The sequence below is a fragment of the Miniopterus schreibersii genome (genome assembly GCF_964146895.1).
Source record: "Miniopterus schreibersii genome assembly, chromosome: 13".
Taxonomy (NCBI): domain Eukaryota; kingdom Metazoa; phylum Chordata; class Mammalia; order Chiroptera; family Miniopteridae; genus Miniopterus; species Miniopterus schreibersii.
In genome coordinates this window covers 42490865-42514571 of record NC_138113.1, presented here as the reverse complement: position 1 = coordinate 42514571, position 23707 = coordinate 42490865, and the positions used below count along the sequence as shown (strand labels likewise).

At 40.6% G+C, this 23707-nt stretch overlaps 1 protein-coding gene across 1 annotated transcript in view; it reads left to right on the top strand.

The window, feature by feature from the left end:
- The window catches only part of TACR1 (tachykinin receptor 1), a 132367-nt gene that overhangs the window by 66802 nt on the left and 41858 nt on the right, over nucleotides 1–23707 (top strand). The window contains exon 2 of the mRNA XM_081156745.1: nucleotides 3998–4192. Within this exon, the coding sequence (XP_081012871.1) occupies nucleotides 3998–4192 (195 nt within the window). The remainder of the gene's footprint in view (nucleotides 1–3997; nucleotides 4193–23707) is intronic.

The following is a 23707-nucleotide window of genomic DNA, read 5'->3' as shown; positions in this document are numbered from 1 at the left end:
GTCATTTAAACTCAGGAAGATATGGTCACCTAAAGAAAACTCGTACCAACTCAGGAAGAAGTGAGTGGGGATAAGGGAGGCTGGGGACTGGAACTGGATGGGAAAGACTGTGGAAGAAGGGCATGGCAGGACAGATCGCCTGGTAGAGGAAAGACGTCCTCTCTGCAGGAAGATGTAGGGCTGGTATAGGGGGAAGTTATGAGGATACTGTGCTTATCAGAAGGTTGGAATTGCTTTTCCCAGTAAGGCTGTTTCAGTCTGCCTTTTAAAGAACTGTGCAGCCTCATATTTTGCCAGATTTAAGGGACTATATGGAAAGTTCTTTTCATAAAGCATAATCATGCAAGAGGAAGACAGCACGTCAGGTTTTTCAGCTGGGAGGCCACATACAATGCAAATTCATGCGGATGGCCCTCCGTGGGACTGGAACGGCCTGAAGTGGAGAACACACTCCACAGCCCACACAGCCTCCGGACCTCGTCTCTGGCAGCCGGATGATTCGTGTATAAACTGGAAAGACCTTTCAATGACTGCCTTCTAGTCCCGTGAGCACAGTGCAATCAATAAATATTTATTGAATGTATTTTCCTAGGGCTTTGCAGCACTTGCTTACTGATAACTTATAATCTAATAAGCAAGGATGGTTCAGGGTGGTTACTAACAAATACATAAATGTATAAAGGAATCCAAGCTAGGAATGGGCAGTAGGAAAGAAAAAAAATGCTCCCATCTGTGGATAAAGTATCCAAACAGCATTAGCTTTGGGATAAATAAGAAAGAAGCATGTCACACAAGCCCCAGAAGTGAGGACTGCAAGAGAGAGAAAGAAGAAAGGAGGGAAATGTAAAGAAAAGAGGGAGCTTTATAAATGGCTGTATTTTTGAACAATGAAAATATATACATTTTTAAAAGCCAATCTCTTTTATTCTCTCTGGCTTTATGTGGGTAGTACTTTCATCTGTCATAGATATAGCTCCTACACTCAAGTAACGGCAGAGAGTTAACTGAAATGGGCTCCCAAATTGCAGTTTTTGCAATAGAGATAAAATATGGCTCTCTGCCACCAATTTGGAGCTACAGTACCAATATACTGATGCAATCCCCCCTAAGCCCTAGTCACATTAGATTCTGAATGGTGGATTGCCAGCTTGGGCATGGGGATGGGCATTAAGGTATGTTTATTTAAGACTGAGCGTTTATCCTGACTTAAAAGCAAATTAAAATGTTGCATTTGAGATAACATTAAAAAGGGGCAATGTAATTACCACGTTCTCCCCTGAATGTCCTCTTTAATTCCCCAAGAAGCCTGAGAATGCACAGCCGCAGTGAGAGCAGGAGGTGGGCGGTGCTGAAAAGGAAAGGCATCTTCATGGGCATGTGTCCAACTTTGTAGGGGAAAGATCTTGCCTCTGGGAAATGATCCAATAGACAAGCCTACAATTTTAATGCAAATACTCAGAGGTCTGGTCATTACCATCCAGGTCTAGGCCTCTGGTGAATTGGAAAGAAGACAAGGTAGTGGTTGCACAAGTTCACATTTGTTGGCTCTAATTTTGAGGTTCCCCCATCCACCACAACCCCAGAACTGGCAAGGAAAGCAATGGTCTATTGCTGTCACATGGCAAGAAAGAGACAAATCCAGGAAGGAAATCAAGACTTCTCAAGGTTCATTTCAGGAAACCACCCCAAGAATGGGAGGCCATAAAGCCCACAGTTTACTGGACCTCCCTTGGAAGTAGCTGTGGCCCCTTGGAGTAACCTAAAGAAGACAGATAACGCTTCAGTCACAGCATCTTTCAGAGTTGTTTTTGCCCTTTCGATGCTCTGTAGATGGCAATTGAATCATAGGCTCTATAGCCACCAACTCAAACAGGGCAACTTGCCCAGAAATTTATAAATTACTACTCACCTCCATTACAATATATTTTTCAAGTCTCTTCATAATTCCACTCTTTCTTGACTTCAAGACCATCTACCCACTTTCCAAAAGAGGCAGAAAGAAAGGATCCTAGGGTTTCCTTCCTGGAGGTTATCATCACATCTGATAATATATGTAAGAGCTGACCAGAGGCATCCTAATATCCAGCCTCCATATACTGAACACCTTCAGTGGCATTGCTCTTAGAAACCAGAAACGAAAAACCTAGGTCCATAGCAAAAAAATGTGGGAAAGGTATTCTAAAGTATAGGATGCTAGAAGGAAGCTCAGGAAATCCTTGGTAAAAATTGAGCCATCAAGCTTCCTGGACAGGAAGTCAGGTCTAATCATAACACAGAGTAGGGAGGGAGGCTCTGAAAAGCCAGATACTCAGGCATGCTCACCCCAAATCCAGCTAAGCATGCCTCTACTCTCCTCCAATAGTCCACCTGCCATTCCAAGGCTTGATTACCTCTGCAGCCTCCCTAAGGCTCTCAGTTACTTCCAGATTACCACTGGAGGTCGAATATCCTATTGTCAAGTGTGGCTGCTTATTTATGTGCCTTTCCTCCCTGGAGAAATTAGAAGCTCGGAGCCCAGAAGGAAACGCTGTGTTCTGCAGTGTTCTGCATGCAGCAGGTGCCCAGTGTGAATCTGCGGGGTGCATACCGAATGAAATTGCTTCACTTGTAACCCTGGCCCCAGTTCTGGCCTCTAGATCCTGGTAGTCCAAAGAGTGTAAAGAAAGAATTATGTGGAATTATGCGGAGGCAGCTGACAGTTGTGCTGCTCCCTACTCATTTCTTAAGTCTCCATTGACCATTCTGTCCCTGGAAGCCAAAAACACCTGCAGGTAAGAGAATCAAATGTGCAGTTCTGAGGATTTATCAGATAATATTTAAACCTCAAAGGCAGTATAAGACCTAATTCCTACTCTGAGAAAAATACATGCATACTTTAGGGGATGGATCCATAAACTCTGCAAGAAAAATACACAAAAGAATATGCCTTTTTAGAATGGAGGAGGCAGAATTGATGTGATTATGACTGATATGAAATGCTGATTGAAATATTTTAAAATATCAATATTCCTGAAAGTTATGCTGTACTTCAGAGGCTGCACACAAATTCAAACATGAGGACACATTCATTCAGGGGACACCAGTAAGTGCCAGGTCCCAGGTGTGAGGAGATGGAGAAAGGGCCCCGGGCCCTGAGTTGTCATTCACTTTGCTTCCCCCTTCCTCTTCCTTCTAGAAGCTTTCATCTACCCCAGGCCCTGAGTTGTCATTCACTTTGCTTCCCCCTTCCTCTTCCTTCTAGAAGCTTTCATCTACCCTGACCTTTCCTGGGCTCGAGTGTGTCTGTCTCAGCAGGTGGAGACTGTCTCTCTCCTCGGGAAGCGTGTGTACCGCACACTGACTTCTAGGTGTTCAAAGAGTTGCTGAGGATGTCTCCAAGAACTGCTGTTTTTTGCTTTCTCACACACACGTTCACGTTCCTTCGAACTGTAAGGGCTAACGGAGGATGGCTAGCCTTTTACATCGCCACACGGGGACTTGAAAAGCCACTGTTTCTGTCCCCATTCTTTCTTAACCCAAAAGGGTAAAGATGAAGGGTGAAGACGGCCTTTACAGTGAATAAATTCACGACATTGGGGTTGTTTTCTAATTTCACTGTAAGGGTACCGTGTCCCTAGCATGAGCATTTCTATGATGAAAACTTCTCTCCTGGAATGTTGCTGATGGGTTCTGAAACAGAAAACCTGCCTTTTTTTTTTTTTTTTTTGGATTTTAGTATTTTATGTCATAAGAATCATAAAGATTATGGATAGACTATGAAAAAGGTATCAGAAAATAGTTGTAGCAGTGTGGTGATTGGGGGTGAGGGGGGTGAGTAAAGGTGGAAGGCATAGGAGGGACCAGTGGTGATGAAAAAAATTTAATTTTTTTAAAAAGAAAAGAAAACAGTTATAGAAATCAGGGGTCTTCGGAAAATTTTCCTTGGGAGAAACAACGCATAATCTAACATCGATTTTGGCAACTAAATCAGAACTTTGTCCCTTCTTCTCTGTTCTAGGTACATGGCCATCATTCACCCCCTCCAGCCCCGGCTGTCATCCACAGCCACCAAGGTGGTCATCTTTGTCATCTGGGTCCTGGCTCTCCTGCTAGCCTTCCCCCAGGGCTACTACTCAACCACGGAGACCATGCCCAACAGAGTGGTGTGCATGATCGAATGGCCAGAACATCCCAACAAGATCTACGAGAAAGTGTGAGTAGAGACGACTCCCTGGAGCCCTCTTTGCCTCTTTCTGTTCCCTCTTTCTTTCCACCTTCTTTTATCAGTTAGAACTTAACTTGTATCCATAAACATTCTTCAATACCACTCTAATATCGTGTCGATGTGTCCGTAGTTATCAGGGGACTGTTATGTCCCAAATACTATTCTGGGCTTTGAAAGAAAGTTTAAAAAAAACCCAAAAAAACCTGGATCCCGTTCTAGCAGCCCCTAGGGGTGCCCTTCATCTCTCCCTGCCTTTTGCCAGGGACTTTGCCCTGCAGTGTCTGCATTTCTTGGCCTGGGAGCTTCTCCTAAGCCACAGAATGCCGCTCTGCCCTCTTGCACAGTGTGCTGGAAGATAGAAGAATCACCCCCATGCCCAGCAGCTCTCCACGAAGACTAGTGAGCGCTGGCACAACACCCCAGCTGGCTCACCCCGCAGGGGGATGGCTCTGAGGTGCATTTTACACTGTGTCCATGGTTTAGCCTTGAGATTAAGCTCCAACTGCCCTGTGGCAGCTGGCTCAGTGATGTATCATTTGTTGGCCACCTTCCCTTCCCTGCACCACTCCCTACTGGTGTTTCTCCTCCCAAATAAGTCACATGCACTTGCCTTTTTATCTCAGGATATTCCTCTGGGGACACCAAATCAAAATGCCTACTTTGCAGGATTTTCCAGTTGGAGAAATAAGACATAAAATGCGTGGGAAGGTGAGGTCAGGGTGTTGAGATCTTAGGAGTGACAGGCTTCCTACAGGACAGGACTGCTCATCTTCCAGGGGCCTAACTGATGACATTTCTGGTTTTTTGAAGCTATCCTGCTGAATTTTTTCAAGAGGCAACACTGAAATGCCTAAGTCTCTGTTTTGTTCTGTTCAAGTGAACATCGACGTGACACTTATATTACCATCAGTTTCCTGGACTCAGAGCGCTTTGATAATGTGGGTCCCCTTAGTTTCTTTGTTTAATTCTCACCCAAGGACATGGTTTTTTGAGGGGGGGGGGTTTAATTGATTTTAGGATAGTGGAAGGGAGAGAGAGAGAGAGAGAGAAACATCGCTCAATTGCCTCCCATGCCCAGCCAGACTGGGGATGGAACCTGCTACCCTTCAATGCAGGGACAACCCTCCAAACAAGCCACACCGACCAGAGCGATAATGTGGCTCCTTTCGAAAGTCCTCTATAATTCTCCAATCCTGGGTGTATTATGCGAATTGTACAGGAATACTGGTGTTAGAATCAGGTCTCAGTTTTAAGAAGACTGCCAGGTACTAGCTGCTATGACAGGCCAACAATCGCAGTCTGTCCTAGTTAAACTGGCAGACAGTAAAGCCCTGCTTCCCATAAACAACTGTGAAGGGCACACAAGAAAACGTATCCTCACCTTTTAAACTATTAAATGCCATAGAAAAGGTGAAATACTACTATCGAACCAAATTCATCAGATCACCATATACTCATGATAGGCCTTTAAATTTATCAAATGGTAAAATGAGACACTCTCCCTGTTGCCCCTGAGGTTTAAGGTTCTGAAAGCCTATTGCACACAGTTTCCTGCTACCTCTGTTCCACGAAGCATGGAATGAGGCTTGCCGAAGGCAGCCCATAAAGCTCAGACTCGCCTACCAGACGCAAATAGTGAGATTTAATCAACCCAGCAGCGGGGGGATTAATGCTCAGCCCAGAAGGAGATATTGAAAATTGTTCTTTAAAACAAAACTACAAGCCTGAACAGGGTCTCAGCAGGAGAAAAAACATAGCGTTACAAGCCATACAGAATCCATGAACATGTCCAATCCAGGAGGTTCCCTCAAAAGGGGGAAAAACCCTCTGAATTAACGCTTATTACATGAACTGATTCAGAAACTGCCTCGACTTCTTGGAGTGCAGCTCTGTTCTTAGTCGTCACCATCTTTTCAAAGTCTGATCACCTTTCTACAACTTTGGCTCCAAATACGCACAGTTCTTTTATCGTCCAACAAATTCACAGTTGAACTTGAAAATAAAGGTTTATTTTCCCATGGATCTCTGGGGCTCTTGTCCAAGAAATTAGTGTCTTGCTTTTGAACATATTGCTGTTTTATACTTATTAATGAGTAGAAGGCCCCCGTGAAACTCAGCTCAGAGTGTTGGGTTGTCATTTTTCTTGCTTTGAGAATTCAGGGTCGCTGCTGCTGGATGCGTGGTTAGGTTTGCCATCATTGTTTATTTCATGATTTTTATCCTAAAAAATAAGTCTGGATTACAGCATCTGATTTTATCTGTTCAAGATGTATAAAATGTTTATGGATGCATTTGTAAGTTGAAAGAAAGAATCCATACTTGCCATTCACATATGGGCTGTGATGCAGACATAAGCCAAGTCATACAAAGTTTCAGGTAAACCTATATTCTGTATGTCAGTACCCTTCATAATCATTATGACGTATTTTTAATGAATTTAAATTTTACCAGCTCTAAACTAAGTACTTGGTTATATTCTCTTTTGTTAGAAATGATTGCCATTCCCACAGTATACGTTAATCCCAAATTGAAACCAGAAGGAAACTTTGTTTTGAGGCAGTGTAAGAATTGGTAAAAGAGCATGGGCTCTGTAGCTAAGTGAGGGATTGCTTTCAGCCATGTCTCTCTCCATCGAGTCATAATGGTTAATTAAGCCTCTAAGCCTAAGAGAGGTATTGAGAGAGATAAACAGTGGTTTATCTCTGTATACTGTCTAAATATCAATGGAAAAAATATTCTCAGGTGTGGATTAACAACAACAACAAAAGAGTGCACAAGGAGGTGGTAAACTATAAATGTAAGCAAAGGAGTCGTCACCATGAAAGTGAGGAGCATGATTATCTCCCTGGGGAGGGAAGGGGTGTGATCGAGAAGGGGCGCTGAGAAGTGCTTCCGAGGGGATGGCATTATATGTCTTGAGCTCAGTGGTAGTAGCATGAGTGTTTGCCTAAAGGTTACTTATTACACCAGGTAATTTTTCTGGAATGTATGTTTCCTATTCTTTAAACTTAAAATTAAATGCTCTTTAAAGAAGCTTGCCCTTACAAGCGCTCAGGAAACTGCTCTCATTGGGATGACCCCAGCAGTTTCTCCACAGGAAGGTATCCTCTGAGGCTTGGCCTGCATGACATTATTCATAAGTACTTACCTCTGAACAGATGAAGCATGGATGAGCCCCACCCACTCTCACGTTTACTTGGCCTCTGCATTTTGCCTTGCTGATTCCTGTGCTTCAGCCACCTGGAGTTTTCCCAACTGTTCTAAGGCGTACAGGAGACAAATGCTTTTCCCTGGAGGGATGCGACAGACGTTAAGCAGACAATAAGTCCCAGTCTCCGCAGCCCTCATCCCTTGCTACTATATCCCCAAGCATGCACCTCTGGGCTACAAAATGCTACAGAGAAACTTGGTTCACGTTCTTGTAAAATCAGTTAAAACATTATTTCTCATTTAAGACTATGGAGTAAAGTGAAAATTCCTATAATTTCCTTAATCACCCATATTCCCATTATTTATGAAAGACTAACATTTTGATGAATATCCTTCTAGTTTTTTATTCCAACTCCAGGGAAATATTGTTCTTAGTTTCTTTTGAAGTGTCTTATATACATACAAAGTCACACTAATGTAGGTTGTATCCTTCTTTGGAACACAAAACATAGCATATTATGTACATTGTTCAAGACCTTTGTTTTTGTTTACTGAATGCATGTTAGAGATCTTTCCATATCAGTTCATAAAGAGCTTCTCTGTTCTTTATTTCAGCTACACAATGCTCCATGTTATCAGTTATTTAACCAGTCTCTTTGGGTGGACTTTGGTTTGTCTCCAGCCTTTTGCTATTGCAGAGTGTTGCCGTGAATAATCTTTACATATGTCATGCAAGGTTATCTGAAGCCTAACCCCCCAAAAATGGAATTCCTGAGTCAAAGATATGTACCATTTTAATTTTAATATTTGCCCTCCATATGAGATTGTACTAATTCACATTCCCACCAGCAATGTGTGAGAGTCCACAGCCTCACCAACAGAGTTATTTTCAGGCTTTTAGATTTTGGCCCTTTATAGTTAAAATTTGCATTTCTTTTATTAGGAGTGGGGTTGAACATCTTTTCATAATTTAAGAGTCATTTGTACATAACATCCTATAATCTACTTATTTCATTTACCATATCATAAATAATTTCCTATGTTATTAAACATGTTTCTACTACTTGATGTGTATATATTACACATATATGTGTATGTGTATAGAGATAATAATTTTGTTAACTAATCTCCTCCTTGGAAAATTGATTATTCCAGTGGTTTCTCTTAGTTGACTAGTGAAATGAAACATCACGCTTCAAAGTGGGCTCTGTCTAGCTACATCCACAGATACCTGAAGGAACTGGTTCAGTGTCCTCTGCCATCCCCGATTATGTTTACTATCCACTGTTATAGAAAATTATGCTCACGTTATAGCATTCATGACAGTGGACCATCGAACTCATTATTAATGCCACAATATCATATTTTGCAATTAATTCCTGCAATAATTAGCAACCGGGCAGCTTAGCCGTGGCTGCTCTTGCAAAACTGTGACACAACCCAGGAAGTTCTATAAAGGTGAAGTTGATTGACTGGTGAGGAAGAAACATTTCATGGGTAACCAAGAGGAACTCTTCTTTGTGGAGGAAAAAAGCATAATAAAAGAAAGGTGAAGATACAAAGAAGAAACATCTGGTCTTGCAAAATGCATCAACCTCCCTGTTCCATTAAAACTAGGAGGAGGAGTGTTTCCCTATCTTGGCCTTTGTAAATAACACTGCAGTGAACATAGGGGTGCATATAGTCTTTCGAATTAGTGTTTCAGGTTTCTTCAGATATATTCCCAGAAACGGAATTGCTGGGTCATAAGGCAATTTCATTTTTAATTTTTTGAGGAGCCCCCACACTGTTTTCCATGGTGATTGCACCAATCTGAATTCCCAGGCAACCCAAGTGCCCATTAATAGGTGAGTGTATAAAAAAGCTATGGTACATATACACAATGGAATACCACTCAGCCATAAATAAATAAAAAAATGAAATTTTACCTTTTATGACAGCATGGATGAACCTAGAGGGTATTATGCCAAGTGAAATAGCTCAGAGAAAGACAAATACCATATAATTACACTTATATGTAGAATCTAAAGAACAAAATAAATAAACTAAATAGAACCAGACTCATAGATACAGAGAACAGATTGACAGTTGTCAGTGGGGAGAGGCATTAGGGGGCTGGGTGAAAAAGGTGAAGGGATTAAGAAGTATAAATTGGCAGTTACAGAATAGTCACAGAGATGTAGATCACAGCATAGGGAATGCAGTCAATAATATTGTGATAACTGCGTATGGGGCCAGCTGCGTACTTGAAACATCAGGGGACCACTCTGTAAGGTACATATTTTTCTAACCCCTATGCTGTACATCTGAAACTAATACAGAATAATATTGAATGTAAACTGTGATTGAAAAATAAAATAACTAGGAGGAGTGTCAGTAGCTTTCAAGACTATTCATAGTCAAGCCCACTCTTGAGGATGCTGTATAGGCTCTCAGGTTACAGTCGCCCCAGAAGGTTCCAGGACAACACCCCCAAGAACAAGGAAGATGAATGAACCAACATTTTTTTTGTCAGAAGGCCCACTACCAAGGCCAAGAAAAAGTCTGTAATGAGAATGAAAAATGAGAAAGACATCCAAAAGACTGAGCTTTAAACAGCCTGAGGAATTTCAGCTTCCCTGAATCATTTATTAATATTGGTCATATGTCATTTTCCGTTAATTAAACTTCTATGTACATAACATTGTGGTAGATTTTAGCATGAAGTAAGACATGTCTATTCCGAATTGAAAAATATTACCAATGCACTGGGAAAGGGGACTATGTCAGAGAACAGGGTCTTTCATGACTCCAATTACCTGGAAATTTTGTGGACATGTACATGAATGTGAATATATTAACTCTAATATAATGCTCTGTAAGCACCAGTTATAACAGAACTATAAAAATGTGCCATTGTTCTTTGCATGTTATGACCCATCATCAGAAATTAACTGAAATATTTTATTTATATGTAATCTTTACTTTTATTAATAATAATGAAAATTGAAAATCAACTAACTGACAGAGAGTAAGAGGGAAAAGGGAAATAAAAAATGTACCTGTAGCGTTGCTTCTCAAATTTTCCACGTTCTTGAATATTTCTCAAATGAAAAAGGAAGTGTGGATTCTTTGCCAAGCTGCTCCGGGCCTTGGCCAAGGGGGTGTCAGCATATTTGTGTTACCGGGATTGATTATGCTAGCGGTTGTAATGCATCTCCTCCCCTGACACCCACTGCATTTGTAGATATAGCTCAGGGCCCCTAGTTTTGTCATCACTGTTGAAAAACAGTTAAACCAAGAGTGAAAAGTGCTGTTGACACTTCAGGGAAAGGGGATAGCACAAAACAAGCCCTTAACCCCAACTCCCAGAAAGGAATGAGAGAGAACAAAGTAAAAGAGGGGGAGGGGAGGGGGCAGAAGAGGGGGGTGAAAGAGAAGGAGAGGAAGAGGGAAAGAAAGGAAAACCTATATTAATGCAGAAACTTAGGAAGGCTGCCATATAATTGTCAGAAATTTTGCTCCATTTCAGGTAGATATTGTGTAAGTAGAGCCAAAGAGGAGGCAGCCACCAAGGACTGTCAAGGGCAATTCTTACTAGAAACCCCTAATGAGGAGGTGAAAGTATAAGCCTGAGAAAGATGAGACCACCCAACTAGGGATTCCTTTGGGCTGCCAAGCTCAGCTTCCAGAGGCGGCTGCCCTTAGACTTAGAGGAAGAGAAAGCAGAACGGGGCCAAGAGCATTGTAGACCATAAGGTAGAACGGATGATTCTCCACAAAACGCTAAATAATCAAATTGATGCAGTTTGAAGGGGAGGAGTGAAAATGCTATTCACAAATTTCATTTATTAAAGGCACTGGGATCAAAATTTGTGCAGAGAAATTCTTTCAAATACCCTATAAGCTCTTCAAGAGTTCAGAACTGCAAGGAGAGCTCGGTAATTCGTTATACACATTAAGCATGACCTAAATGTAAAAAGCTGACAGAGAGAGCTCCAAAAACAAACTTTCAGGCCAATTAATTCCATTTACAAACAGAGACTCAAACATCGTCATTCAAAGATGCACCAAAAATATATTCGAAATTGTACTAAAATAGCAATGCTTTGTTTCCGAGCATGACTTTTTCTGACAAGTAAGGTTAGTAAGTTATCAGGAAATCTATTATTATATTTCATCAAATTAATTGGTCAAAGGGAAACATCACACATTCATCTCAATAAATGTCCAAAATAAATTTGTTAAAATGTCATATCTATTAAAGAAAAAAAAAGTAGCTATATCAGCAGTAATCCTTGAGAAAATCAAATGAATAATGGATCCCTTTCCAACAGAAACAAAATAAAAACAAAATAATTAAGACATTGTCAGGAATTATATGAAGGAAATGAAAAACATTGTACTATTTTAGACTTTACTGAATGGCATAAGAGATGATTAGAGAAATATATTTCACATGATTCAAAACCTGGAAAATATCTGAGGGTATAAAGCAGTCTCCCTTCTATTTTTACATAATTCCATGAAGCTATCAGTTTTCCTCAAACTGTTCCCACGAATACGTTTAGGTGGTTGATGAAGAAAATCACTTGAAAGAACAAATTGATAAAAATAGCTCAGGAAAAGATTGAGCCAGAAGAGTTCATTTTGATACCCCAGCAAAAATAATGAAAAAGAACGGTAAGAAGTGACTTGCTCTTCCAGATACGGAAATACTCAGTCCTGGGGGTAGAAATTGTCATTAAAAAAACAGAACAGAAATCATACACACACATACATACAAATAACATGTCAAACCTATAATCTATAAAGATCATTTCATAACTTTTTCAGAAACCTGATAACCCAAAATTCTGTAGAATTCTGTACTCAAATAACTTTATAGGCAACTGCATAACCAGCCACTACTCTAACTTAAAGAGTCACAATATATATTGGTATAGCGAAGATTCTTAGGTGCTTTCCATTCTTAAAAAAATATTTTTTATTTGCTTTTATAGGTAATATATTCACATGGTACACAAACTAGGAAGCAGAGAAGGGTAATCAGGAAAAGATTTCTCCCTCTGACCACTGTTGTTCCTTTATGCTTATCTAAAAAAGCTTAAATATATAGTCTTATTGTCTCCTTTCTTAACACACAGTATATAATACACCCAACTCTTGTTTTTTCCATTAACTATGTATCTTGATGTCCTTCCCTATCAGTATACAACCAGCATTCTTGTTTTTCCTTTACAGCTGCATAGTATTCCTTTGTACAGGAAAAAATAACGTATTTATTTGGTGAGATATTACTATATATTTGGACTGCTCCTAGTGTTTGGCTATTTCAAATTATAAAGCAATGAATATGTTCCACACTGATAAGGTTTATACTAAAGAAACCCAATGGTTTTTCATAAACCTTGTGTTTCCCAAATTTATTTGGCCATAGAATCCTTCTTTGAATTAACCCCTGTTAAGATTCCACAGCAATGTTGTCCATAAAACATAATCTGGGGAACACTGGGATAATCATGAAGCTGTATTCTTTTCTTACAATTAAAACCAGTACAAATTCCAAATAAATTGAGGTGAAGTAGCAGCTTTCAAAGCACGACACCCAAAGCAAAACCAAAAAAAAGACATTGCCGATTTCAAGTACAGACATAGCTATGGATATATTTGTTAAATTCTTTGTATCAGGAAACTCCATGAGGAAGTTCTGCAAATGACAAATTGAGAAAAATGCAATGTGTGAGACAAAGCATCTATATAATTAACACAGAGGAGCTCTAACTAATCAATAAGAATAAGGGGTGGATCAAAGCACCAACAGCTCCTAGAAGAATATGAAAAACTATTTTCCAATGATGGATACAGTTTTCTCTTTATTTGACTGGTTAAACTTAATAACAAGGTTATAGGAAGGTGGGCCTATTTTCAGGAGGATAGTTTGACAATATCTATCAAGGTTTTTACTCATACACTTGATTTGGATCATCAATTATACTCTTAGAAAGCCATAAGGGCAAGGGTGTATATGCAAGACATTAATGTCAGCATTGTTTATAAGTGAGGTTATAGAATTAAAAACAAATGCCTAATCATACAGGACTAATTAAATCAATGATTAATCTTTGGCACAAAGAAAAAACTATGCAGTCATTAGAAGTAACATTGGGAATGCAGATGGCCAAAAGACATATGAAGATGCTCAGTGTCACTAATCATCAGAGAAATGCAAATTAAAACCACAATGAGATATCACCTCATGCTCTCAGAGTGCCTATCACCAATAAATAAGCAAACAAGTGTTGGTGAGGGTGTGGAGAAAAGGGGACCCTTGTGCACTGTTGGTGGGCATGCAGACTGGTGCAGCCACTGTGGAAGCAGTGTGGAGTGATCTCAAAAATTAAAAATGGAACTGCCTCATGACCCAGTGAATCCACTTATGGGAATTTATCTGAAGAAACTTGAAACACTAATTTGAAAGAATATATCCACATCATATGTTCATTGCAGCATTATTTACAATAGCCAAGATTTGGAATCAGCCCAAGTGTCCATCAGTCGATGAGTGGATAAAAAAGCCGTAGGACATTTACACAATGGAATACTACTCAGCCATAAAAAGAAGGGAATTTTACCCTTTGCCACAGCATGGATGGACCTGGAGAGCATTAGGCTAAGTGAAATAAGCCAGTCACAGAGGACAAGTACCATATGATTTCACTCATATGTGGAATCTAATGAACAAAATGAACTAAAAAGCAAAATAAAGACCAACTCATAGATAGAGAGTAGGCTGACAGCTGTCGGGGGTGGGGGTGCTGGGGGGCTGCAGAGACTGAACAAAAAAGAAGAAACTCATGGGCACAAGCCACAATGTGGTTATTGACGGGGGGAGGTGGTAGGGGACATAGAGAAAGGTATAGGGGAAATAAATGGTAATGGACAGACTTCACTTCGGGTGGTGAACACACAATGTAGTGTACAGATGATGTGTTGTAGAACTGTGCACCTGAAACCTGTATAATTTCATTAATCAGAGTCACCCCAATACATTCAATAAAAAGGGGAAAAAGAAATAGCATTGCACAAGTATGTTAGCTAACATGAAAATATATTCATGATGTTCTGATCAGTAGGTAAAATAGGCTTTAAAAGTGATATGTACAGTACAGTACCATTTGTGTGTTTTGTAAAGAGTATACATATGCTTATAGGTTATGGGGGAAAGCCTGGAAATATGTGCAGCAACGTTTAATGCTCAATGTTTTTATTTTGGAAGTAGAATTACAGCTCATTTGAACTTTTTTTTTTTTTGCTTATCTGCAATTTAAGTTTCTTCAAATTAAATATAAATTATTACCTGCACTACATTTTGAAATTTTGTAATATGAAATTTTTAAGGCACCCACTTCTAGAATAAAAATATTATCCTGGGGGGGGGAAATCACTGGAGGGAACAAAAGATAAAATAAAAATGAATATTTTAGCACCTAAAAAATAGTTTGGCTAATTGCATAGTTATTAGATCAGAATCATTTCTCTGTAAATTATTTAGCCATTCTTCCGTGGTATTCCTGCATTTGGTTTTGTGAAGAAGTCTGATTTCATCTGATTTTTTCCAATTTAGATCATTTATGATTTCTGTCTACCTGCCTATAAGATTTTTCTTTATTCTTTATACTAAAAGAACACACCAGAATATACGGATATTCAGGGTTTGTTTCGTGTTTTTCTATCATTGCTGAGATCTTCTCATCTAAATTCAGATCTCTAGTTCAGGGAAATTTTCTTTCAAAAAAATTTTTAATTGCCTGCCCTCTGTTCTGCCCTCCTTTTCAGAATTAATACTACGTAAAAAAAATTGTTTTTCTAATCTTGCTTATTTCTTTCATCTTTTTTCTGGTTTTTGGGTGAATCCTCGAGCATTTCTGATGAGATAGGGAGATCAAGAGATGCTCTGCTCTTCCCTGCTCCCATTGCATTTTTATTTCCATAATCATGTTTTCCTTTGAAAGCAGTGTTTCCTGCTGTTTTATAGCCTCTCAAATCTTATTTTAGAAACAAGTAAGGAATTACCTCCGGTTTCCACCTGTTTCTTGAAGCAAGATGTTTCACAAAGAAACATTTCCTTCGTCCCAAGATTGGCTCCCATTGTTGGTCCTGCCAAATATCAAATCATTTTCTCTTTTGCTCAGTCTTATGAAGTGTAGCTCAGTGTGGAGAGTTAAGGTGGATTCGGAGCTGTAGGTGTCCCTCCTCAGCTCTTTCAATGGCAGATGAAAAGAGAAAGAAGTATAGATTTGCCATGGTTCTCCTCTTTCCAACTTCCTCCCCACCGGGTGTGGGGGAACAGCCCAGAGATATTCAGAGGCTAGCCTCCTTCTCTAGTCATTAGGGATCATGCCCCCAGCTTTTCAAGCCAACGGGAAGCTGGGCACTGCTCCCTGAGCTGGCAGTTTCTTACCTGGTGCCTTCAGCACATTCCAAAATCGGAAGCAGTCCTGGCCTCACCCATTTGCAGCATCACCCTGAAGCCTTCTGCACTGGGGCAGCTGCTTTATACTTGTTCTCCCAAGTGGAGAGTGTGTCAGTTAGCTCCTGCTGAGTAACAAACCATTCCAAAACTTAGTGCTTTAAAGTAACAACTGTTCATTTAGCTCATGATTTTATGCGCTAGTTGGCTGGTCTGGTTTGTGTCAACTCTGTGGACTCTCTCCTATATCTGACACTGGGAAGACTGCCAGCCAGGGTGTCCGGGATGACTGAACTGTGTGCTTCTCACCCAGTGGGAGTGCTCAGGCCTCTTCGCTGGTGGCTGGATTCCAATAGCAGCAAGAGAGGACAAGCCTCACTGCACTAGTGTTTTAAGTCTCTGCTTGCCCCACATATGCAAACGTGTCATTGGCTAAGCAAACCACGTGGCAGAAAGTATTTACCTGGCTTTCCTTTCAGCTGCTGAAGAGAGCCTGGCATTTATTTCTCAGGTACAGTTCCATAATTATAGATGATTTGCCCAACATGGATCACTCTCAAAATAATCCACAGGAAGGCCGCCATTCACCAGCCATGTGGCTTTGGGAATGGCACTTGACCATTCTTCTGAGCCTCACTCTTCTCATCTGAAAAATGGGGATACTAATAGTACCTACATCATGAGCTGTTGTAGGGATTAGATGAAATAGTGCATGTGAAACCCTTAGCCTAATTTTTGGTACATAGTAATCACCCAATAAATGCTGATAGCCACTAATTCTTAAGCCTGTTTTATTTCATTATTATAATGAATATGGTAGATCTTGCAGCACCACTGCTACAAAAAACTGTAAAACAAAAAAAGAAAGAAAAGGTACAGCATCTTTGTTTATTGCTTCATCTCTATCATTCTGATCTCTTTCAAAAAACCATTTTTTTTCTTGAGAATGAAGCTGACACAAAGAGGAAAACAAAGCTGAAAGATAAAGCTCTATCATTTTCTGAGCTTCTGGATCCAACTGTACCCGAAGTACCAATTTTTGGTTTCACCTTTATGTGAAAAAAGCCACTTTTTTGCTTTTTAGGGTTGAGTTTTTGTTACTTATAACGGAAGGAGACCTGATCACAACTGTTTAAGGACAGGGCAGACATTGCCTTTTTATCTTCAGTGTTTCTTTATTTTCCTCCTCTAATAGGGATAATTCCCAGGCTCTGTTTGTTCCTATTTCTCTCTGAAATTTTTCCCCAAGCCCTTCAAACTTCAGCTACTTCTTTCACTAGCCTCCAGCATCTTATAATAAAGACATATACATCGTTTAAATCAAGACATCTCCTTTAGGCATCTTTAAAACTAGGCTTTATTTTTACCCGTACAGAATGGTTTAGATCAGCAAGTCTCACCTGGGATTGGAATGTGATCAAAAAATCTCTTTATTAGTAGCTAGGATCTCTGAGAATCTCAATTCTATTTCTATAATATTTTTTATCTTTATTGTCAACTTGTGTGTTTTTTCTAAATTATTCTCAGAAAATAATCAAGTTGTCCTCTGCCTGGCTACAGTAGTCCTCCCTATTCCTGGGGGAATGTTCCAAGACCCCCGGCGGATGCCTAAAACCACGGATAGTATCAAACCCTATAAATACAACGATTTTTCCTATACATGCATTCCCTTTATGGCTTCTCGTTGGCATATCTAAATTGCCAGCTCTGCGACTCTTGCGCTTTGGAGCCATTATTAAGTAAAATAAGGTTTGCTTGAACATGAGCACTGTGATACCATGACAGTCGATCTGTTAACTGAGACCCTGCTAAGTGGCTAGCAGTCAGGTAGTGTAGACAGCATGTACACACTGGACAAAGGGATGATTTATGTCAAGGGTGGGATGGGCTGAGATGGTAATTTCATCATGCTACTCAGAACAGTGTGCAAAATAGATCCAGAGACATGGAAGCATGGAACAGACTGACGAATCTCAGGATAAAGAGGGGTGGGTAAGAAATTAACCAAAGAACTTATATGCATGTATGCATAACCCATGGACAGAAGGCCGAGGGGGCAGGGGAAGGGGTGGAGGGAGTCAAGGGGAGAGGGAGGGACATCTGTAATGCTTTCAATAATATAGATAAATTTCAAAACTAAAAAATAAATAAAATCTATACATTGTTTATTTCTGGAATTTTCCATTTCATATTTTCAGGCTGCAGTTGCCTGCAGGTAACTGAAACCGTGAAAAGTGAAACCATGGATAAGGGAAAGACTACTGTAATCAATTTTCTGCCTTGTTTAATATGTTATTTATTGTTGTTGTTTTTTAATACAGCAACCATGATTTTCATCATGGTTGGCCAGATTTAGATGTTGGAACTCATTTAATGGAAGTTTTATTTTGTTTCTTAAGGATAGCATTTGATTATTTCTAAGAACATAAATTAGCTATTTCAACAGTATTCTCTTTTTTTTTTCCTTATAGTAATCTGTCTCAGAGAACACATTTATATCACCAAGGATTTTAGTGAATTGGGGACTGCATTCCTCTGGACCACAAAGTTACTTGGTAGTTTCCATGAACTTTCTTTATTCTTCTTAAAAGAGCTATGGTTACTTTGTGTGATTTATCATTTCATTCATTCACTTAGCAAATGTTTATGAATGCCTACCTTATGACAGGTACTGAGCATGAAATACAACAGTGGCCAAGACACATTTCCCTGCCCTCAATACTCGTGAAGTGTACTGGGCAATCAGAGAGGTAAAGGGGCATGTAAGTACAGTGGTGGGTGCTCCACTGTGCCAGGAGAGCACCAAGAAGGGATGTCCTTAACCTGGGGTCAAGAAATGTTCAACAGACCAAGTAATTAATCAGCTAAGTCCTGGAGGTTAAGTCTGAGTTAGTCAGACAGCATGTGGCTGAGCGGAGGAGAGCAAGAAGCAAAGTTGTATATAGGGTTCTGTGGAAGAAAGAATTCCAGGTCAAGGCAACAGCAGGCACTGAAAGAGAGATCAAAAGTTATGCTTAAGAAACTGAATTAAAAAACAATAATCACCAACATTCATTAAACACCTATGGTGTCTCAGGCACTCTGCCAAGAGCTTTATATGCCTTATCTCATTTCATCCTCACAGCAGCTCAATAAGGTAGGTAAGTTTTCCAAGAGTCTTTAGCTAGTAAGTGGCATAACCAGAATTAAAACCAAGGAAGTCTGACTTTGGAGCTCACTCATTAGCCATTCCATCATCTTGCCTCACCGAAGAAATTCAGTATGGTTAGTGGAGTGTGTTCATGTGGGGGTGGGAGGTGGGGAGGGGGTATGTACGGTCTTCTGTGGTATGTGTACATGGTATGGTATGTGTGGTGGGGGTATTGTGTGGTGTGGTGCGTGTGGTGTATAGTGGGTAAAGGCAGGAATAAGTGAAGAAATACCAGCTAGAGATCATGAAGAACTCTGTAGACCTCTTGAGGAGTTTGGACTTGACCCTGACATCAATGGGGAACAAATGCTGGAATGTAAAAACCTGCAGCAAGAGGGCACTCATGAGACACCTGTGAGATGCATCCCAGTGAATGGAGAAGTCCAGCTGACAGGTGAGGTCTGAGGTAGAGATATAAAAATGTGAGTTATGAGTTCATAGATGGATCTACAACCTTGGGGACAGACGAGTCACCTGGAAGAGCTAATCAGAGAAGAAGTTTCTGGATGAAGCCCTAAAGAAGTCAGTAGCATAGGAAGACTCAGCCAAAGGATCTGTGAATCAGTGGCCAATGAGGTAGGAGGAGAACCATGAAAGGAAATGACCCAGGAATCAAAAGTCTAGTCAGTCTTATTCTGTGAATGTCTTCCAGTGCTCAGCAGCAGACTAGGATGTGGGTGGTTGGGTTCATCTTGGGCTGAGATGCTGTCAGATAAATATCATAGAGGGTGGAAAAGATAGGGGAATTGGAGGCAGCTGCATAGGAGTGATTGCATCCATGCGCAAGGAGAGAAGTAAAATCTGAAGAGACGAGAATTGGAAATAAGTGGCAGGCGCAATCAATTTGAGTTCCCCTTGAGACAGAGAACTGTGATAGTGGAGGTACTTGGGCAAGTGAGCCAGGAAGATGGACATGGTGTTTAAGGAGGGGATGTTTGAAATCAGTGTCTCAAAAGTGGAGCATGGTTCCAGTGTGACCAGGGAGGCAGGGGAGAGGGAAAGTCCCTGGAGATGAGGAGCATAAGAGCTGAGATGTGATTGTGCATTAGATTCTGAGGTGGACAGGCTTGCTCATGCATTCAAATGTTATTCAGCTAAAGTGTTTAGGATGAATATGTAATAACATAGGAAAGATGTTATGTCAGGAAACAGAACTGCAGTCTGATGATAACTATGTAAAAACTAAACACTAAAAGCAATCTATGCATATAATTTTCTTTCTTTTTTGAAAATGAAATATATTAATTTATTAAGGCTTTTTTTATGGTGAAGCTCCTAGTACTTTTTCTCTCTGCATTTTGTGCTGCATTTCCATGATTTTCCAGTTCCTTATGGTATCTGTGAGATGTTGTTAATAGAATATGTGGTGTATTCGGTTATGTACTGGAGCCAGCTTGCAAGAGCCAATTGTGCATGTCTCTTCCAATTCAATGTTCGGTGACATCATGCTGTAGCTTGAAACTGGTCACGGCAAAAGTATTTAGGCCACAGAATGCTACCTACCGATTAGGGATATTATTTGGAGAGCCAGATGTTCCCAGCATGCCACCTGCTGCGCACCACAACCAGAAAGCCCTAATGAAAATGTGGGTACACTCAGGAGCAGGCAAAGATTTGAGACTGAATGCCCCATTTGTCTTTACCCTGATGCAGATCCCTAGAGAGGAGAGAAACAATTTATTCGTGTCTCAGCTGAGCAATAGGAAGAAACAAAATCTGTCTCTTGGATTTAGAGAATAAATAATAGCTGCCTCCATTCTGGGTGGCCCTCAGGCATGGACAGGGGTCAACTGCTCATCCCAGACTGGGTGTTCGAAGAGTACCTTCGAATAGGTGTAGCCCACCACAGTCTTGACTCTTGCCCCCTTTGCGATGATTTATCACTGTCATTACTTTCCACATATCGAGTTCCATGGTTTTTATCATTTTAAAAGATCCAGGTTGGCTTGGATCCTGAATGTGCTGTTTATTAAGTGAGAGGATGTTTGGCTCAAGTCTTCAGATATGTACTTCACAGAACAGAAAGAGTTTCATCACCTACAGTAAAAGAAAATGTTATATCAATGAAGCAGTGGCATTGTTGAAAAGTCAGAGTAAGAAAGGATCAAAGAGAATTTCCCCAGTTATTTCAGCTCGTTCCTTGGTGATAATTTTTTTGGTACTGTGTACCTGCTCAGAACAAAAGACTCTGAAGAAGCACCTCCCTTTCTTTCCCACATTCATCACACCCATGAAAAGTTAACCGGCCATTTTATTGTGGTCAGGAAGGATCTCCTTCCACTCTCGCCACTCCAAATGAGCATGGAAGTGGAAGTGAAGAACTTGGTTATTCTTTCAGAAATATATGTGGTAAAGAGGAGAGAAAGGTAAGATTTAACCTTATGAGACAATATGCTAGGGGATTTTTTTTTTTTTTTTCCCAGAATGTAAGAGACTTGAGTACATTATCCAACAGGGAGAATAGAAATACTGGAAGATATGAGATAGGGGTTGATGGGTGGAGGAGAGTTTTGAAGGAGGAAAGTTAGAATGGGGCACTGACCAAACTGTGGGTTGGGGCATAGCCATGGAAAGTAGGTCTGGGTGTATGTATGCCACTGCCTAAGTGTGCACTCTCAGGAAGAAAGAAGGGAACAGAAAAAGAGCAAAATTTAGCCACATGGTCAGCCCTTTACCCAGGGTGACTCAAAGCAGTTAAACAGAGCCCAGACATTTTCAGAGCACCTACCACATGCTAAGCATAGTGACAGACCCTATGGAGAAGCCAAGCAACACGATGCTCCCCCCATGCCCTCACAGAGCTGGTCATTGCACAGAGCATGACTCTCCCTGGATCCCCCCAGTCATTGTTCAAGTTCTGTTGATCCGCAAATGACTCTCATATCTTCTCACATCTCTGTCGTAAGGGCCACTGCCTTGAGTAAGTTCCACATCAGTTTTTGTTTGAGTGATTCTAGTCATATAGCTGTTCTCCTGGACAAATCCCTGTTCAAAATTCCTGTCCTGGTTTCCAAGGCTTCACCAGATGACCTTAGATGTACCTTTCTGAGGTTGCCTTTCACACTCTTACCACACTCCAGCCAACCCACATTCCAGCCAGTCAGAGAGGTTTACTGACTTCAGCCAAGCTGCTTCCTCAGCTTGGAATTTCCATTTCTGCAAATCTCTGCCGGCTGAAAATCCTGCCCATCCTTGAAAGCTGAGTTCAAATGGCAATCTTTCTTCACTTCCACCACCACCTTCATGGCCACCATTATCATTTCCACAACTTCTCCCACTGCCATCACTGCCTCTTCCTCCATTACCACCACCACTGTGACCACAACTCCCACCACCACTGTGACCACAACTCCCACCACCACTGTGACCACAACTCCCATCACCACTGTGACCACAACTCCCACTATCACTGTGACATCTCCCACCATCACTGTGACCTCAACTACCACCATCACTGTGAATCACAAGTCCCACCATCACTGTGATCACAACTTCCACCATCACCACCACTACCATTATTACCACCAGCATCATCACCATGATGGATAGCCTCCCCACAGAAAGGTTTAGAAGTCACAAGCTAAAGACTTGACACGCTATAAATGTTTATTTTAAGGAGCTAGCCGCCACTCATGGAGACATCAGAGATCACTGTGGTCTCTGGTTATTAGTGAATACTCTTCCTAGTGATGGGCAATTTCATGTCTAACAGAAAAATTAAGGAAATGGAAGCTTTGGTTCAGTTTCCTTAATATTTTACCCAAATAAATTTTATAGCCCACTTCTCTTTATTTTCATTTAAAAAGTATTATAGAATACTTAGTTTGGACCTGGAACAATATTTAAACTCTCTTATTTTTCAACTTTATTTCTTTCATTTGGAAAACTAGCACCCTATAATTAAGCCAGTACTAACAGCAGTGTCATTATCAATCACAAATATACTTTAAGGAGCTTTTTGCACATGGGATGGGGTATCGTAGACACAACCATGAAAACACAGTGTCAGGAGAGAGCGCTACTGCTAAGCATTAGAAGACCTGGGTCCTAGTCCTGGCTCTGCCTCTAACATGCTGCGTAACCTAAGTCCCTGACTTTCTGTGGGCTTGTTCCTTACCTACAGAAAGAGAGAGCTTTGAATTGCATCATTGCTAATGTCCCAGGATTCTAAGTCAGAACTCTTAGCCCTCGTATTATTTCACAGGCAAATCTAACTAAGAAAAGTGAGAGTCACGAAATTTTTCCAATTTAAATGCCAAATAACCTTGATTTTTAACTCTTATTTGTAAATTACCATCTGCCAAACAGCCCATGTGGTAAGTTGCGGAGGTGTTACAAATCAAACAGGAAATGTCAGTCATTTCTCCACAAAGACTTAGAATTATCATTCCATCAAATACAAGGCAGAGACAGATGAGACAGATGCTTCAGGTGGACAAACTAAGTGGCTCCAGACCCCTGTCTATACGTCACAGGTATTAAGGCCTTTGACCCCCGATGCTAGCCCCATGGCCCCTTTTCCCAATGCCACTAACCAGCACAGTCTTGAGCTTGTTGAGAATTCCACAGGGAGATTAACAGTAGATCATTTTCATTCTGCTCTGAGTTTAATGATGAAGAAAATCTAGCTTAGAGTGCAAAGCTTACCGCTGTCGTTGACAAATCTGCCTCCTTTCGTTGCCCAACCTCTTTGCTGCATAGATGGCAAATT